Source organism: Brachyistius frenatus, unplaced genomic scaffold, assembly GCF_029030835.1.
Source record: "Brachyistius frenatus isolate BFR_SWC_R1_liver_20210118 unplaced genomic scaffold, ASM2903083v1 Contig_112, whole genome shotgun sequence".
In the NCBI taxonomy this organism is placed as follows: Eukaryota; Metazoa; Chordata; class Actinopteri; family Embiotocidae; genus Brachyistius; species Brachyistius frenatus.
Window position 1 is genome coordinate 853,797 of NW_027210711.1, and position 18,778 is coordinate 872,574.

Consider the following 18,778-nt stretch of genomic DNA (forward strand, 5'->3'; position numbering starts at 1 on the left):
CTCCGTGCGTCTTTAATTTTGGTTTGCTCTCGGGCAGGAAAGGGCAGAGACACAGATGGAAAACACGGATAAGCCCTCAGGATTTATCCGCATGATTGTATGCGCGCATCAAAGTCACCATAACTCCTAATCTCGCCTCGCGTGTTGCGTTTTTTTTGTTTTTGTTTTGATTGTGACGGAGAATGCCGTGCTTAAAACTGGGATGTCATGCAGGGCCCGGGTTTTCCTGACACGTTGGGATTAAATGTCAGAGTGTGTGGCGGATTTTCCGCGTTTTTCACTGTACGCCGTTTGTTTCTGGGAATTTAAAGAGATTTGTGTAATTACAGCGAATGCAGCAACGCTGCTTTTCATGATAAATAACGGATTAAGTGACATAAAACCAACGCTCGGCCCTTTTCAGCCACCCGTGTGATGTGACACTAAAGACGGCAATGTGTCAGTTGGTCTGCAAACTACTCGACAACCGCTCCACGGATTGCCAGGGTGCTTAAGCGCTGATATTCGCGAGCCCTTCAATTTTCAGCTGGTTAACAGAGTTTTGACTTTAGTTAAATGTCACAACAAATACTGGATTGTTTGGTGGGAAATTTTGGTGGTCTCGTGGTCTTAACTTCACTATAATGGGGGACTACAGGAACAAGAAGACTTTATGGTACTATACGTAGTTCACAAGTGGACAATCTGGATGGATGGATGGATGGATGGATGGATGGATGTTTTTTTTTAATGCACTGCAGAAGTATTTATGCATCCTGATTAAAAGAAAAAAGGCCTCAGGGACTCTTTTGAAACGGCCCGACGCTGTAAAGTAAACTGCTCGAACACGTCATCCGCTCAACATTTAAAGGTCGCACAAACTCTACACATGCAAAGCAGCGTAAAGGTGACACTGTTATTGTCAGAGTGCAGATTTGCATATTAGTTATAAGCGAGCATCTCATTGGTATGTGTGTGTTTTAGGGTGTGTGTGTTTTAGGGTGTGTGTGTTTGAGGGTGTGTGTGTGTGTGTGTGTGTGTGTGTGTGTGTGTGTGTGTGTGTGTGTGTGTGTGTGTGCGACCGGTGCGTGTTCACCTGTTCAGCCCGAGGCCTCGCAGCGACTCATGTCACGCTTCAAGTCAGAGGATCCAAAAACCTTCTCCGGGTTGTTTTGTTCATCTAAAGAACATCTGGAGGAAAAACATGACATGGACCGGAGGTCAGATTTTTTTTTTAAAGTGACACTCGTGAGGAATGTTTAAACAATCACGAGGTGTAAAAATGTTTACGCAGGTGGGCAAAGTATGCAGACAAACACATCTTGGATTGCCGCTGTGGCCCAAGTGCCTTATGCTGGAGTCTATCGGACAAATACCGGCCGTCGTCTCCGGGGCCGAGAAGCGGTCGACAGGCGGTTGGTTTCGTCTCGCGGCGCTGCAGCACCGAAGAGTTCAGGAGAACATTAGCTCCTGTAACACCTCAGCAACCTGAGCTGCTGTTTTGTGATGCCTTTGTACCATCTACCGACTGGTTCATCCTTTCTGTCTTTTGCCCCGACTCTTATTGTTATTTTATGGGATAAAACCCCGTTTAAACTCCAGAGTCTGAAAAGACAGGACAGGATTTTGAGGTCTTGGTCAGAGTCATGAATCCATTTTCAGGGTGGACATTTGACTCATTACAACGCCATATCTTTTGTTTATATAAGAATAGAAATCTCAAATCAAGGAAACGACCATTTAACTGAACCCCGCGTGAATAAATTTGGCGGCAAAATAACAGCCAGTGAAGGCTGCATTAGTGATGCTTTTTAGTTTCCTGGACCGAATTTGTCACTTCCTTTGTTGCATAGTTTCCTACCTTTTTGGCTCATCCCTATGAGTGTCAGGAGTTCAGTTTTGTCCTCCGTTTTGCCCCCGATCACCTCTCCTCCTGTGTCCCCTTGTCTTTGCCTGTGGCCACGCCACTCACCTCCCGTGGCCACGCCCCTCACCGGTCCCAGCAGATGCAGCCACTCACCCCTGATCACCACCTGCAGGTGTGCCGCATCTCCCTGATCACCTCCCCGGACTATATGTACCCTGCCCCTGCACAACTCTGGTTGTCGGTGCATTTTTGTTAGCCACCCGTCCGTCCTCCGTCTGCTCTCCGTCCGTCTTCCGTCTGCTCTCCGTCAGCTCTCCGTCAGTCCTGTTCCCGTTCCTCCGGCCTCTGTGTCTCCTGCGGATATCCCCGTCAAAATCACCAGTCGGTCGAGTTGCCCTCCCGACAGGACGTAAAGTGGACACGCTCGGTGCCACCTTTTGGTTTGTAGTTTTTTTGTTTGTTTTTTGGACAATAAAGACAGTATTTTTGGAACTTGAAACCTCGAGTCTGTGAGCTTGCATTTGGGTCCTGGAAAAACACCCACCACATAACAATGAGTTGTGGGATTAACTCTTCCTCCAGACCTGTGTTGCCTCTGGGGAGGACAAAGTTTCCAGCCCTGGAAGAAGTTTCCACAATGACGTCAGTAGGTACAGGTCATGTAGTTTTGCACATGGGAGAAAAAAAACAACAACAACCTGCACGCCAAGTAAGGTCGCGCAGACCGTGATCTGCTTTCGCCGCATCCAAACTTAGTCAACAGACACATCATGCTGCCTGTATCGCTTTCTTTCGGCCCACCGGCTATTAGATGAGCTCATCAGAGGCACCCAAATATGAGGCGACTTATCCTCGGCTCTTTTACAACAGTGTTTTCTCGGAGAATTTATTTCCTCTGCAAAACATGTTTACGAGCTGTGAGCGAGTGTCGGTTGATAAGGCGACATGTGGAGTCTTCCACTCCGCTGCCAGCGTGGTAAACAGCAGGAGTGTGTGGTGTGTGTGTGTGTGTGTGTGTGTGTGTGTGTGTGTGTGTGCGTGGACTCCGCATGCTGTCCGAACACGTGGAGTCTGAATGAACCCAGGCGACGCAGAGACCGCAGCTTTCCATTCTCTCTCGCGCGCACTCTCACGCACGGACTCTTTTCAGCAATTTGACTCCCACAAATCCAAAGACATTATTCGAGTTTTGAGAACTACACATGGGTGCGTTCACGAGCCACCGGGGGAAAAAGGGAAAGTTTACGAGCTTCGAGTGGGAAAATACAGTCGAACTGGGAACACAGCCCTCTTGGGAAGTGGGAGGATTTGGAAAGCTGTAGGTTTGCGAGCTGTGTTTAGAGCTTGAGGTGTCTTTGTTTGCGTGACATGATCGATACATCCCGATTCGGTGTGGTGTTTCTGAACATCTATGTCAGTGTGTTATGTTTTCATGTGGGCTCAGCACTAACGGTTGTGCGCGTCTGCCGAGACCTCTGCGAGAGGACCGGGAGCTGGCTACTGGAAGTGGGTCACGGCTCCGCGCTGCCGCCGCCGCCGCCGCCGAGGAGTTCGGCTGAAACCCTCCTTTAGGCTGATTCAGGGAGAAATAATGGGGCCAGCGGCTTTTCCAATCCCCCGTCGAGAGCCGCACGCCAGCGAGCAGGCGGGGAGGCCCCGGTGGAGCGCCGGGGGTTGGAGGAGGCTGCCGAAGGAGCGGCTCCGAGAACCGCTCACATGCTCGTAATCCACAGCGCATACCACACATACTGATCTAACTCGCAGGGCAGCGGGTGCATCGAGTCCGTCCCGCGCCTGTGAGGAGGGATATCCGTTTCATGTACAAGTTGATCGCGATTACGTCCAGTTCGGGTGCGTTCTGCAGACAGGTTGCGGGTTTAATTCCTACATGACCCGTTTGCAAGCAATTCACCGTGAAGGACACGCGTCTAACCTAGCCGTTGTCCAAACACGTCTCCTATAATTCACGCAATGAAAGTCCTCTTCTCTAAAACGGTTCAAATGGCCCGTCGAACGAAATATGCAGGAAAATATCAGCCGTCACATGCGCATGCTTTTTGAGGGGGCAATGCTTTGCAAGAATGTTTGCACGTGTGTAATCAAATGAACAAATCCACTTCCTGCTGCTTTATTTAGTGAACATGTGTGGAGCTGTCTTCACGTGATCTTCGAGGACGCCGGGTGTCAACATTTCACATCACATGGTGATGACGAAGGGTGAAAAACACAGATTTCACGAGTGCGGCCTCAACAGATAACGATGATTTCTGTCCTGTTTTTTGCGTGTTTTGTGCCAGCACGTGATTGTGAACGTGATTCTAACTTTGGGGAATAAATTGAGGGCATCCGGGAAGAGACGAGATAGACACACAATTACTTCAAAGCAGCATCCTGTGAATTGTATTTTAGGAAGCCGAGCTGTACAGGCCCGAGGATTTCACTTCCCCCCCGGGACTTTATTTAGCGGTCCTGTTTAGCAGTTTTTGTTTGTTTGTTGAGGAGCGTCCAGCTACAGTAAAACACTTCTGCTTTCGTGTCCTTCTCCTGCGGTTTGCAGTCAAAAGCAGAAATGCATGGGCCCAGAATTTTTTTTTTTTTTTTTTTTTTTTCCCCTACTTCTTCTTTCTTCCTTCTCTTTGCAGACAGATAGTCGGTCGGTTGCAGAGAGAGAGAGAGAGAGAGAGAGCTGGGGAACATTGTGTTCCTGCTGGTGGCTTGGTGGTGGGGTCTTATGTAAGGCTGGTTTCTGCCCGGCAGCAGAGCAGAGCCCTCGATGACAGTGTCATACTGCTAATTAATACACAGCAGCCAGAGGTGTGCCCTCAGTGGCTGCTCGTGTGTGTGTGTGTGTTCGTTTTGAGTCCATACTGGAGAAACTTGTGATGGCCATAAAGAATATTAAAGCGTCACAAGTGCCTTATTATCGCATTTTGAGCGTGGGGGTATTTTTCCTCGTCACAGGGTTCAGTGTATTGAGGGCACACGCTGCGTAAAACACAAGGCGCCTAATTAGAATAGATATGTGTAGAGCTGGAGCGGCCTGAGTGCTGCATTAATTATACTACTACATGCATGCAGATGAGAATGATTAGCAGGTACAATGCTGGTAGCAAAGTCTCACAATCTTTAAAAGAAATCCATCATTTTCTGGATACCAAAATTGAAAAAAAAATGTGTTTGTTTACGACTGACTGACTTCCCGAGGGTCTCAACGCCTTGTTTTAATCAATATGAAGTAAGGAAGGATAAGAAACGTAACCTTGTCGGCGCCGAGGCTGACAAAGAAATGCCCACGAGCGAGTGTGACAGTTGCAGATATCCGCACGTGGGCGCGCGGGAGATGGAGGCAGGTGAAATGGGATGTTTGCTTCAGGATTTGAACCGCCTGACCTCCCAACCTCGACTGCGCAGTCTCTTCTGGAGACGCGTGGCTTGGCAGGAAGTCGTTGGCTCGGTATGAGCTTCCTGCCTGTCTGAAATAAAAAAAAAATAGAAAAACACTTTGCAGGGAGAGAGAGTTTTGGGGCCGCAGAGTTCAGCGCCTCGCTCTCCACAGGACGGAGATCGGATATCCTCCCCTCTTGTCGGGAAGCTATTTGACGCTTGCTGTAAGCTATTGATATTACAGCGTGTGAGGGACAAGACGAGGGGAAATACCGGGATTTGGAGTCTCGTGTTTGGAATGACTGGTTTGGCGAGGGGACTCTTTTAAAAGTGGTTCGTCGACACTTTTAGTCTAAAGGACATCCCGGTTTAGTCACTAACGGAACAAACAAATTAACACGATATGAATTAAACGTTGAAATCATGAGCGACAAAACAATAACTTGCCCGATTTCGAGACGGTCCCGGGTTTTACTTGGTCTGGCATGACTTGATGTTGGATCTTTCTTTATGACAAGCCGGTCAGTCAGTTTATGACTTTATGAAAGAAGCTACGACTACAATTTGACACTTTCCTGCGTTATTTAAAGTGACAGTATAAGTCAGAGCAAAAATTCTTTATGATTGCAAAGAAGCCTTTTCTGAATCTATAAAATACTTGTACTTTATCAAATATGAATCTGTATTGTTATCATTCTTGCATGGCTAGAACAAATATGATATCATATTTTTTAGGTTGTGTGAGATGTAATTTGTGGAAATAATAGAAGTTAAGACAAAGTTGTACCTCTTTAAATAAACTCATTTATTTCTGTTCGGTTGCTATCTATAATTAATACAGACAAAAGCAATACTCAACTACCAGAATTTATAAATCATTATAATCATCTCTTGTGAGCATCACAATAAACAGTATATTGAACTATGTACAATGGAAGACGACGACACATTCAAACTTGAGTCAATCGAAGATCAATCCGTCCGTGGACACAGAAACGGGGGGAAAGCGCTTTTTTTAGACATGTCAAGAAATGAAAGTTCCCAGCGATGGAAAAACAAAAACACTTGGCAGAAAGAGAAATGTATAAGGAGCGAAACAGCTCCTGCTCATCACAAAAAGAAAAAAAAAAATACTAATAAATCAATGCAGTGTTACATTTGGTTCCACAGTTGTAAACTAGATTTTTTTTTTTTTCATGTCACTATTGCATATGCCATTAGGTAAAGTGTGTCGACAAGGCAAAGAGATCTCTATAATAAAATAGACAAAGATACATTTTTTTTTCCATATAGTCACAGAGGCTGTGAGGGAGAAAAGCTTACAATACACTGTACAACCCCAAAGCAAAATAAAAACATTTAAAAGTCGGTAGCCAAAGTCTTTACACGGGAATATCATTGCAACATAGATCAAATCTAAGTACTCTTATGTATATTCAATAGATTGATTTTGTTTTTTTTTAGTTAAACTCTCTCTATGTACACAATATACACATTCAAGACACTGACGATAAATAGATACTCCAATATTACTCAAACTCTTGTCAAAACCATTTGCACATTATTTTCCGCGGTGTTCAGCGATACATTCAAGACTTGGTCAGAAGTGTTACAATCTACCGTACGCTAAAGGGGTTGTGAGCCAGCTGGAGTCGGCACAGTGGACGACACGAGGACCGCAGTCAGGACGCGGATTAAAAAAAAAAGTGCTTTCCGATAATGTCGAGAAAACAAAATACACCGGCGGCCATTTCCGGAGGCTCTCGGGAGGCGGCAGACGATTTAAAAAAAAATTAAAACAAGACTCTGAAGAAGAAAGAAAGTATTCTTTCTGACAAATTTGTCAGAAATATAACACTTTTTTTGTTACCAAGTGTGTCTGCTGACTTCTCTTTCCAGGATCACCCTGTAAGTTAGTCTCGCTTTAACTTGTGACGTTACATAATTCTCTTTTTTTTCATACCGTCTGCCATGTAATGATATGTTCCAGACAGATGAGCCTCCACGATGGTGCCAGATGTGGCTGTGGGCCTCTCTATTATTTCCTTGACTCCGGCGCTCGCTGGCTGACCACAACCCACCCTCCCCCTACCCGCCCCAACCTCGGCAGTTTCTGTTGCCGCCCCACCCCCCCACCCCCTCAACCCCCCTCCCCCCCCCACTCATCCGTTATCACCTCAACTAGACAATTGTACAGTCAAACGATATCACAGCAGGCCGTAGGTTTGAAGGTAGGAGTGTGTGAGGTTTTCAGGCTCAAGTGACTGAGGAACTGCGGGAGGTACAGTGCATTCAGATGCCCGGCTGTTTGTGGGGGGTCTGAGCCGAGTTATAAAAAGACATGCGTAACTCTTAAAAGACATTTAGAGAAATATATTTCCTTTAAGTCCAGCGCTTTTGATTGGACAAAAAAATAAACTAGGTTAGAATGGATAAGAAATTAGTACTTAAGAAAATACTTTAATATCAATACAATAAAATCCGATCTGGAGCAGCCCCACCGTACTGTACATTTTCCGAAATAATATATTTGAATGGTAAACTAGGCATTTTTACTTTCCACGAGAGAATAACAATATAGAGATGTAGGTCCAAACAAACATACCATAATAGAATATTTATCGCTTATTTCATAGAAAACATAAGGACAGTATAGACATTAAGGCATTGGGTAGGTCTTATCAGACATTCATCATCCAAAAATAAATATAATATCTAATCTACATATAGTTAAATATACTCAGTGTACCTTGGTGTCCTCGGACCCCCGGGCCTTTTTCTATAGCAGGTTTCATTGTCCACTGGCAAACCTGTTGGTCGATCTTTGTCTCGGAACACGCAGGCATCCATACAAACTCCCCTCAAGTAAATAAATAGTATCTGGGTGCCATTGCAGCTCTGTTATTGTCTGACTATCTTTGCTTCTGTGCTTGTGCCAAAATGTGGGTCACAGGAGAAATGGCCTCTAAAAGTGCAGGGAAACAACATCCGCCCGCACACACACACACACACACACACACACACACACACACACACCTGTCCCGCCATCGGCAAATTCATAACATGCATAGATGGTGACCTGTTTTGTTTCCTTAGTGTGTGTTTTGTGACGCTGCGTGTCCAGACAGTCTCTTAGGGCCTAAAAGCCCAGTGGAAGGGCAGAGTTGTTGTTGTTGTTGTTGTTGTTGTTGTTTCGAGCAGCAGGTCAGTCAAGACGCCAAGTTTCAAGACGACAAATGAATCCTTCAGTCTGGAAGAGATGAAAATATAAGAGAGAGAGAAAAAAAAAAAAAAAGGGAGTTAATGGAAATAGGAAACAATTTAAAAACTCTTTTCAGAAGTTAACTCACGAGATTTCATAACAGGGAACTCGACCGGGACGCAAACGGTCGCTGTCGGAGGTTCATTCCTGTTAAAAGGGAGATTTGTTTTGTTTTTTTTCCCCTCCCGGCTGCTCAATAGAGAATTGTTGGGTTCCTCCGCATGACGGTAAAGACTTTACTGTTCAGATCGTACGACGATTCGCCAAATCCCGTTCCGTTCAAAACACGTCGCGTTCCCCTTCGCTTCGAAACACGCCCGCATCGTTTATTCCTCAAACAGGAACGACTGAACCCCGGAGTCTGATCGCTTTCCCCACAAACAACGCTGGCGCCAATTAGGCGGACCTTTGAGACAGCGGACACGGGAGGTTTGAGAGAACAGAGCGTTACGTGTACTGTACAGCGTGAACTCATTCACAGACTCAGATTAGTGTTTTGGTGGCACAATAACAAGCAGACACTGGGGGGGAAAAACAGCTTAAACAGCGAGAACAGCGAGTGCTGGACACCGCGGCGAGTCAGGAATTCATTATTGTGCCCCCCCCCCCCAAACAAAACATTTGTGTCAAAGCGTCGTCGCGGTGATATTTCCTCCTCGTTACAATTTAAAATGTGCGTTTGTTTGTTTGTCTGTGGTGGGTCTTCGTCATTTTCTCTCTCTCTCTGTGTGTGTGTGTGTGTGTGTGTGTGTGTGTGTGTGTGTGTGTGTGTGTGTGTGTGTGTGTGTGTGTGGGAGGGGGCTGTCCCGCGACGGTCGTAATTACATAATCTGGGTTGTAGAGCGAGCGATGGGGGTTGAGGGGAGGAGGTGGGGGGGGGGGGGGCCTCTCCTGTCGAGCTGCCGTGTTGCTATGGACACACGCCGAGCAACGGAGGAGCGTCTACAGGCAGGATGCGTCTTTGATATTGACGTTGCAGCTGATATCGATGGCTACGTCGGGTGTTTCATCGTGAGACGCAGCGGGAAGGATTTACTCGAAGGGACGGAGAGGACGAGCCCCCCCCCCCCCCCCGCCCGCCCCCTTTTTTAGGGGACGATAACTCGTCTTCCCAAAAAAGCCAAAAAGGCGGACGAGCTCGAGGGCGCGCGGCTGTTTTTCTTAGTCGATGAAAAGTTGCCATTTTTGGAGCCGCCGTCCGGCGATCACGTGAAGAAACAGGATCCGCGGCCTCTCGGCGGCGTTTCCCTTTACAGACGACCACGTTCAGATCCTTTAAAAGATATATTTGACGCACTAAAACGACGGACAGGACGGAGACGGAATCCAAAGAGAAGTCCCCCGATCTTATAAAACGTACGGTCAAAACGTCAACATGGACACGGTTGGATTTAAAAGTGCTCACTTCCAACATTTGGACACCAAACGCACGCCCGCACCTTGGCGTTACGTATTCCCCAGCTGCTGTCCGTGGAGTAGCCGCTGGCACTCCATGATCTAACACCACCCCCCTCCCCCTCCACCCCTCCACCCCACCTCGGCCCCGTCTAATCTCGCCTGCAGAGGGCTGTAATCTCATCTGGAGCCGTGGCTGGCTAAATGTGGGGAACGCTGGCCACGCAGTTATCTAGCAGCTAGCGCTTCTGTCTGGAACATCCCGGCCTAGTTTAGCCCCCCCCCCTCCCTCCTCCTTCTCCCCTCCTCTTCCTCCCTGAGCCGTGGCACACACACACACACACACACACACACACACACACACACACACACACACACACACACACACACACATGCGCGCGCTGCTGCCTGGAAACTCTGACACAGGAGCCCGTGGTGTTACGTGTGCATGTTGATTTTCTATATATCATGTAACACGGCATTTTCTGGATTTCCTGCCTCGGCTAGTCGCACCGCTTTGTTTTATGTTCTCGGCTTCAATGCAGCTCTGATGTGTGTGTGTGTGTGTGTGTGTGTGTGTGTGTGTAAATAAGCGATTTAGCAGCTGCGTGCGTGTGCAGGGATGCAGCAGGAACAGATCGGACAATCAGGCTGATGGGTACAAATCGGGTGTCGCCTTTTTACGAGTGATTCCACGAAGGCGCCGGAACAAAAAGGCGCCGCGTTGGAAACGCGGCGACGGAGCCGCGTGTTGAGTTGCTGCAGCTTCTGCAGAGGAGGACGCGGTTCGATGCGGCCGTCGCGCGCACACGAATCACGTGCTTACGCGCGACGATTATTAAAATGAAGACGCGTTTGTTTTTGTTCCCCCCCCCCCCCCCCCCCGTCATCTTTCCCATGATGCATCTCATGAGCGCCCTTGCACTCATCTCGTGACCCCCCCCCCACACACACACTTTGGCAAACCGCTCCTGCCTCCTCCGGGCTCGTCTGCTGATCGCGCTCAGAGCGAGTTAGGGATGCATGGCTGTGCAACCTGACCTCTTTCGCTCCCTGCCTCCCTCCTCCTCCTCCTCCTCCCCCACCTCCCCCCACACACGTCACCCCTTATGACATCAACATCAGCGGGGATGCGTGCGTGTGTGTGTGTGTGTGTGTGTGTGTGTGTGTGTGTGTGTGTGTGTGGCACGCATCCACACACGACACGCTCGCGGTGCATTTTTCTACCGATGGCATCACTCGCTGCACAACTTTACTGAATGGCGTCCGGGGAGGAAGCGGGATTTGAGTCGATGGACGCCGCGGATGTCTGTAATCTGGCTGACAAATCACACACACACACACACACACACACACACACACACACACACACACACACTCTCGCTCGCCGCTGTTGGTCGTGCTCTCTGCAGCCTGTGGGTGCGGCAGATGGCGGGCCGTCATTAGTGAGTGGCGGGGGGGGGGGGGGGAGGGGGTGGAGGGGCTAAGGTGGGGTGGAGGGGTGAGGGGGGGTAGGTAGAAAGTGCACTAGGGAGAGACACACAGCAGCATGTATATGTTTACATGCAGATCTTGTGCGCATGAGGAAGAGGAAAATCGGTGTAATGAGAGTGTTTGCATGTGTGTGAGGAATCGGGCAGGGTGGCAGGTGTTTACCCCCCCCCCCACCACCACCACCACACACACACACACACACACACACACACACACACACACACACACTCCAACAAAACTCTTGCCCTCCGGAGAGTGGCCATCTGCCACGAGCACTCAGGAGGGACTTGCGTTGTCACAGCGGGGGAGGTGTGTGTGTGTGTGGGGGGGGGGCTCGCCCTTTTTTCACCCATTTATCCCCTTTACTCGACTCGATGTTCGGCCCTGTAGTACGAGCGATCTCGAGGCGCGTTGGATTGTCAGGAGCCGGTCGTCGCCGTCAGAAAAAAGGTATTAGTCAAACGAGGGAGGCGGAGACGGCTGACTTGGCTAATCTGGGTCTGGTACAGAACATCCACCCGGCTGAGCCGCGGCGAGCCGGTGGCCCGACGAGGAGCCGCAGACTGCCGGCTCAGGTTGTGGGGCGGAGGTAAACCCACCGCCTCCCGACGTGTCACATGGGCCGGCCCCGCTGACGGAAGCAAGAGGGAGACAAAACTCCTGACCGTGTGCATGCCGGCCATCTGAGATGACTCTCGGTGGAGAGCACGCACAAAAAGAAACTCCTACCCAGCCGTCAGAGGCTTTACAGTACGGCCCCCGGGAGGAGGAGGAGGGGGGGGGGGTGTTTGTTAACTGGAAGCACGGCAGTCACGTTTCTCACCCAAAAGGGGGGATGTCACATGGGTCAGGGGGCCCAACGCTAAATTCCTCAGGGCGGTCGGGGGGGGGGGGGCGCCGACTTTGATCCTGACAAACAGAAGGAGCCAAACTCCATCTCTCCGACAAAAGCAGCGGAGGTGTTTGGCTGCAGCGGAGATTTTTTTTTTTTTTTTGGGTCCCACTTTGACCTCCTTCACCCCGTGCTTCGCCACACGGCGCTCGGTAAACAAGCGATCGGCTCCTGCTCTCCCAGAATGCACCTTGGTGGAAAAATGGAGGGGGCCCTCGCCAATGAGTTTGTTTGCTGCTTCAAAAAAACCAAAAAAACAAAGCCCCTTCCCTACTGAACATACAAGGCTCCATCTCATTCCCCCCCCCCCCCCCCCCCACTTGTCTTACTTGTGCTAAGTGAACAGCCTAATGAGGCACAAGGGCAGCGGAGTGCACGTGCCATCCTGCTCCATTATGCACAAATTCACTCGCTCAACCCACAAACAGCCAGGCGAGCTTGGAAAACTAAACAGCTTTCACTCTCTCTCTCTCTGCGAGCACACACACACACACACACACACACACACACACACACACATCTCTCCCAAGTGTTCACGGATGCAGGCTACACCGCTGGAAATAAAAAAAAAAAATTAAAAACCCAGAGAGGAAAAACTGCTCTGCGTGAGTACGTGCCGGACTCCACATGTATGTGCGTGACCCCCCCACCCAACCCACTCCCCCACTCAGATGAAGACCAACAGGCATGTTGTTAGTAGTGGAGCTCAACAGAGTCATACGTGGGCTGATATCGGCCATAAGACATGTATCGGGTACACGTTATGTTATATGTTGTACGTAAAAATAAAAACAAAGTGCCGGATATTTTTTTTTTTTTTGGTGATATTTTCTCCACAAATTGAAATTTCCGACAGTTTAAAAGGAAGACCTGCTTGGAAATGACAGCAAACAAACAATCTTAAAGTTTAGTGGAACAATATGAACAAAATCCAGTACCTGTCGGGCTCGAGTTAATCGCCGTTTTAGTTTTGTCAGAATTCCCCAAAAATGTCGCAAACAAGTTCAAAAGAAAGCCTGAAATGAGGCACTTCGAGGAACAAACCGGATTTTCCGTCGTCTGTCGCCACCTTCCTCTTTATTTACCGAAGCGTCACCGACTCTACAAACACCAATAACTTCCGTTTTTCTGTCCCGTGTGCTAAAAAAAAAAAAAATGAAACCCTCTCTCTCTCTCTCTCTCACACACACACACACACACACACACACACACACACACACACACACACACACACACACACACACACACGGGAGCCTTGTGGTGAAATAAAAGCCGCTTTCTATTCAAATGACCCCTAGAAAGGCCCCCGGGGGACAAAAAAACAGCCCCCCCTCCCCAGCAACTTTTTCAAACCAGCTCAGCCAGGAATGCAGACCGTGACATCCAGTTACCTGATGGCTGCATAGCAACTCGCCTGCTTTGTTGTGCACCCCCCCCGCCCCCCTCACTCCCTCCCCTCCATCTCTGCCTGCAAGGACACAATACCCACTTGCGCTGGGCCTCAGGAGCACATGTCCAGTGTCCAAACTTGAAGTTCGGACTTCTCCTCGTATTACACCCGTCCCGTGCTGTCCCCCCCTGCGCCACACAGCCTGGTTTTTGGTTTTCGCGCGGGTATTCTGGGATGGCGGGACGGTGGGAATGAGGGGGTCTGTGGAGGTCATATTGATCTGCAACACATCCAACTGAAAAACAACAGCCCGGAAAGGCCCTCGGGCTCCGAGTGACATTACAGCTGACAGGAAGCCCCGGCCATCGCTCCCGTGGCGTCACGAAAAAACAAGGCACAGGGAACCCAATGTTAAACAACTATTTGACCCATTAAAGCCTTCATACTCATAAAAAATAAGTATATAATCTGTTATTTCCGTTCATTTCTGAAAGACTTTCTTTCATTTAGAAGCGTCGGTGGACTTTTTAAGGTATTTTTGGGGCGTCTGCAGCTCCGCAATCCCCATCGGCAGGGAGGCAGCGTCCTGCTCTGTCACGGTGCTTGTTTACTTCGCAGCCCTCAGCCTGGTCACGTTTCATAGCAGCCTCGTGGTGCATTCACGTGTCGCAGGGAAACACCGGGATCGCTCTCTGTTAAGGATCTTGAAGAATTTTTTTTTTAAAAAAGCACCGAAATTAATTCAATGAATGGCTGTTTTTTGCTCAGACATCCGACGGCGCTCTGATGTTTAACTACAATAGTAAATTGTAGAACAGGCAACACTCGTGAGAAAATCAGACGTAGGAGCTCAGGAGGAGTCCCCGAAGGCAACGCCGGCACCAACTACTCGTGTACTTTGAAATCCACAGAGCCAGTTTGAATTTGAATCTTGAGGAAATGCGAGTTTGCCAAAGCCCTTGTTGTTCTTCCTCTCCTAATTGACTCTATTCATGCTCCCCTCTGTTAAAAAACCAGGACCACCTGCAGGGCTTTAAAATGTTTTAGTTCAATTATTCAGCAGCAACACATCTGACATAAACCTCAACCCACCTTTGGCAGTGGTTGCAGCCTCCTTGAATCCCAAACAGACATATGGCGAGCTGTGTAATCCATTGATACCCCCTTTGCAGCTGCTGGTGGGTTTGAAGCCAACCAGGTCCTCGCATTTCTCCACGTCCCTGTTGTCCAGCAGGTTCAAGGCAATGTAGTTGAGTCCGTTGGGGTAGCCGGCCGAGCTCTGCCGGTTCACGGGGCTGCCGTACTCGTCGTCGGAGCCCTCGCTGCTCCGGGACGAGATGTTCTCCACCGAGCTGTGCCGCTTCACCGCGTCGCCGCGGGCGAAGGAAGGGAAGACCGGGGTCACGGTGGCGGTGGAGGAGAAGGTTTCGGAGCTGTGGCGCCGCCGTCCCTGCGGGTTGGCCCGGATCACCTTGGCAGAGCAGTCCGGGTCCACCGTGGGGGAAGAGGCGGCGCCGAGCAAGAAGACCCCGATGTGTTCTGGGACGCCCTGGTCCTCCAGAGAGAGCGTCCTGTCCCTGCTGCTCTGGCTGCTGGAAAACAGGGTTTCAACAATCATTTTTTAAAAATTATTTATAGAGAAATAAGCAAAAAAAACAATCTAAAACCTTTATTTACTTCATTTTTCCATTCAACTTGTAGTAAACCTTTAAAATCCCTATCTGCTTTTTGTTAATGAAACTCAATCAAGTCTGTTCTTGCTGTAACTCAGTGATAGTTTGTTTCGCTTTGATTGTGCTCTATCATACCCAGGCTGTAGAAATAAACGATACCAAACTGCCAACAGACACGCACATACCTGGCCGCGTTGTGAGGAACGAGCTGCGGGGGCGAGCTCGTCATCGCGAACGTCATCTCCGTGTAGTCGTTTTTCACCTCGTCGCGGAGGCCCCGAGAGCCTTTCTCACCATCCGCGCGGTACGCTGCGTCCTCCTCCTCCGAGCAGGGGCACGTGGCCAGCTCCGGGAGCGCGTCCAAGCGCTCGGCGGGAGCGTCGGCCTCTTTGGGTGAGCGCGAGCCCAGCTCGAGGTTTATGTAGTCTGTCAGAGACGACCTTCCGGGGCCGCTGGAGCCCAGCGACGAAGACCGGCTCTCCGTGGACACGGTGGAGGGCAGGGAGAATCTGGCGCTGCTGAATTCGATGTTGATGTACTCCCCGGGGCTCCGGGGCTCTCCGGGGAGAGGGTGCTCATTCATGCTCGGCAGCGTCCTCAGGGTGTCCAGATAGAGCCTGTTGGGCCGTCCCAGCCTCCCCCTGTAGGGCGGGGTCTCTGCTCGGCCGTGTCTGACCGGGGAGGGGACCGACGGGCTCAGCGGGGAGGTCTGAGCCGCGCTGGGCTGCATCACCGAGTAGTAGTCCGACTCCCCGACCCGCTGCCTCGAACTGTGAGGGCTCATCAACACGTACTGGCCGCCGTCCTCGTTCTTGGAGACCTGAAGTTTGGCGGGTAGCGTGTGGGAGCCGGTCTGGTAGGCCGGTCTTACCGACGTGGGTTCACCGGCCAGCGGGCCCGGGTAGTAATCGGGCGGGGTCTGGAGCGGAGGTGGGTTTCCGGGCGACATGTTCATGTACTCGCCGTGTCTGTCCGGGCTCTCGATGGAGGACTTGGAGCCGTACCACATCCTCATGTAGCCGTTGTCCTCCAGAGAGCTGCTGCAGGGGGAGTTGGTCTTGTAGCCCCCGCCGGCAGCCGCCTGCGGATGCACCCGAGGGTTCACGATCTGCTTGGGTGCGGAGACGCACATGGGGCTCATGGGGACGTAGTTGTCGGCCTTGCCGGACTGAGGCGCTACGCCCGGCGTCATTGGCATGTAGCCGTCGTCGCAGAGGTTGCTGCTGGAGCTCCTGGACGAACCGATTTCGATGTCGCCGTAGTCCTCGGGGTAGGACACTTTGGGCGAGGCCGAGTTGGAGTTCTGTCCGTGGGACATCCTCGTGAGCGTGTACTCGTCCAGGGAGGCGGAGGAGAGCGGCGCCACCGCCCTCTGTTGCCGCGGCGTCGTGAGGGAGTGCGTTCGCTTCCTGTAGTCCTTGTCAAAAGCTAAACCGTCACATCCGCCGGCGGACCTGCAGCCGTTGGGTCCCTCCATGCTCATGTAACCGCAGGGGTCGCTGATGTCGCGGGATGGAGGCGTGCTGGACAGGGAGTCGGGGGTGTCGCTGCGGGTCAGGGAGAGGAACCTGGGTTCGCCCGGGCTGCAGCTGTAATCGTCGCACAGCATGAAGCCGGTGTCGCTGAGGGAGCCGGAGATGGAGGCGCTGCAGCTGAAGGGCCGCCTGGCTTTGTCCGGAGTGGAAACACCAGCCCCCCCTCTGGGAGACATGCTGATGGGGCTGGAGGCGGCGGGAGGGGAGTTGGACATCGGCATCGACCGGCTGTGATGGAGGTTGCAGGAGGACTCCAGCATCCTGCAGGTGCGCCCGCTGCTCAGGGTGTGGGACCTGCAGAGGTGGTTCCCGGAGTTGGGACTGGTGGGGCTCCCGTTCACAGATATGGACGTGGACACGGGCCGGGTCACGCTCCCGTCTCCCTCGCTGGCCGTTCTAATCCGACAGGACGTGAACTTCCTCCCCGGGGACGTGGCCGCCATGCTGTCCGTTCTGGATCTCCTCACCAGGCCGGTCTGACTGGGGGGGAGGTTGTTGAGGTTGCGTCGCGTGGGCACAGAGATGGGGTTGGTACTGGCCGACTGGCTCTTGCTCCTCGGCCTGAACTCGGACAGCTCCTTCATGGCCTTCATGGCCTCCAGGATGGTCTCGTGGATGTTCTGCGCCACCACGGAGTCCTCCGCCTGCATCCAGAACTCCCCCGGTCCCGTGACCGCGGACCGGCCCACCTCTATGAAGAAGAAGCTGTCCGAGTGGCCGCATCTCCGGATGTTCATGAGCTGTAAGCTGACAGCAGCTGTTTCAGAGTTCAGTTTGACAAAGCTGATGGTCCGGCTGGACAAACACAGCCGGTACACTCCGGTGAGGTTCTTGATCTGACCCAAGCCTTTGGATTTCAAGTTGACCTGCCATACCTCCTTGTAGGCGGGAGTTGCGGGACTAAGGAGCCCGTAGCTGGACTCTTCAAAGCCCACTAGAGAGGACGTGGAAGCGGGGCTGTCGTACACTTTCCCCTCCGCTATCAAGTCAGTCAAAACCGTGAACCAGCTCTCCTGCTCCTGCTCGTTGTCCGCGGCCACAGCGAAGTACTCGTCCTTGGTGTAGAGGGCGATGAGGTGTTTGTGTTTGGCGTCGGCCCGTTTGTTTACGCACAGACAGGAGTCCAAAGTTATGACCCGTTTGGCGGCGGACTTGTTTCTCCATTTCTTCTCGCTCTCGTAGTACTCCAGGCGCGCAGGGCAGCGCTCGGTGAGCTCGCGGAGCACGAAGAAGCGCCGGTGTCCGTGCTTCTGCTTCCTCAAGTAGCCGCACTTCTTCACCCCGTTCGTAGATAACAGTTGTCCTCCCGTCGCCGGCGGACTGGCCATTTCTCAACCGCTTCTCTTTTCAAGACCAGATCGGCAAAGTCCGTTCTTAAAAAAAAAAAAAAAAAAAAAAAAAAAGATATTTAACAGCAAAAACTTCAAAAAAAAAAAAAACGTTTTTGTTTTTTTTAAAATTCTTTTTTATTTATTTATTCCATAGCAGACGGCGATGAACGCGTCCGCTCTCAGCCACGGTGGAAGCAACAGTGCAGCGGGAGAGGACCAGGCGCTGATCTGATCACGGAGAAAAACAACATGTGACGCTGCTGCTCTAAAAACAGAATAAAACGACAGAGTCATAGGGGGGCGGGGCGTCCTGCAGGGGCCGTGCCTGTCCGTCAAGCGACACCGGCGCTTCCTATTGGCTGGATTCGATTCTTCAAGAAACGCAAAACCCCGCCCCCTTCGTGCTTTCCAACTGCTCTCCTGTAGAAATAGGAAATATCCCAAGCTCATTGAAGAGCACGAATTCCTGTAAACCCTACTGTAAAGTGAAAGCACAAACAAACTCACCAGGCTTGTTTTGAATATGTATTTTACTGCAGCAAAATTAAACCACAGCAACAAATATATATATTTTTA

At 50.8% G+C, this 18,778-nt stretch overlaps 1 protein-coding gene across 2 annotated transcripts; it reads right to left on the reverse strand.

Moving 5' to 3' along the window:
• Positions 1-7,393: 7,393 nt before the first annotated feature.
• LOC138629197 (insulin receptor substrate 2-like) lies at positions 7,394-18,440 on the reverse strand. 2 transcript variants are annotated; one of them, XM_069712717.1, is made up of 3 exons: positions 15,522-18,440; positions 14,756-15,252; positions 7,394-8,480 (listed from the first exon to the last, which is right to left on the reverse strand). In XM_069712717.1, exons 1-3 carry the CDS (start codon positions 18,197-18,199, stop codon positions 8,476-8,478), a joined length of 3,180 nt encoding a protein of 1,059 aa, XP_069568818.1. In that variant the 5' UTR covers positions 18,200-18,440; the 3' UTR covers positions 7,394-8,475. The 2 variants fall into 2 exon arrangements, with proteins under 2 accessions (XP_069568818.1, XP_069568817.1); XM_069712716.1 differs by having other exon boundaries at positions 14,756-15,255.
• Between the last annotated feature and the right edge of the window lie 338 nt (positions 18,441-18,778).

What these genes read in the sequence shown, in the direction of transcription:
- LOC138629197 (XM_069712716.1), bottom strand. Translation starts at nt 18,199, where the DNA reads ATGGCCAGTCCGCCGGCGACGGGAGGACAACTGTTATCTACGAACGGG. An exon ending in GTTCCTCACAACGCGGCCAG is followed by an intron (nt 15,256 to 15,521) that starts GTATGTGCGTGT and finishes CCTGTTTTCCAG; the next exon opens with CAGCCAGAGCAGCAGGGACA.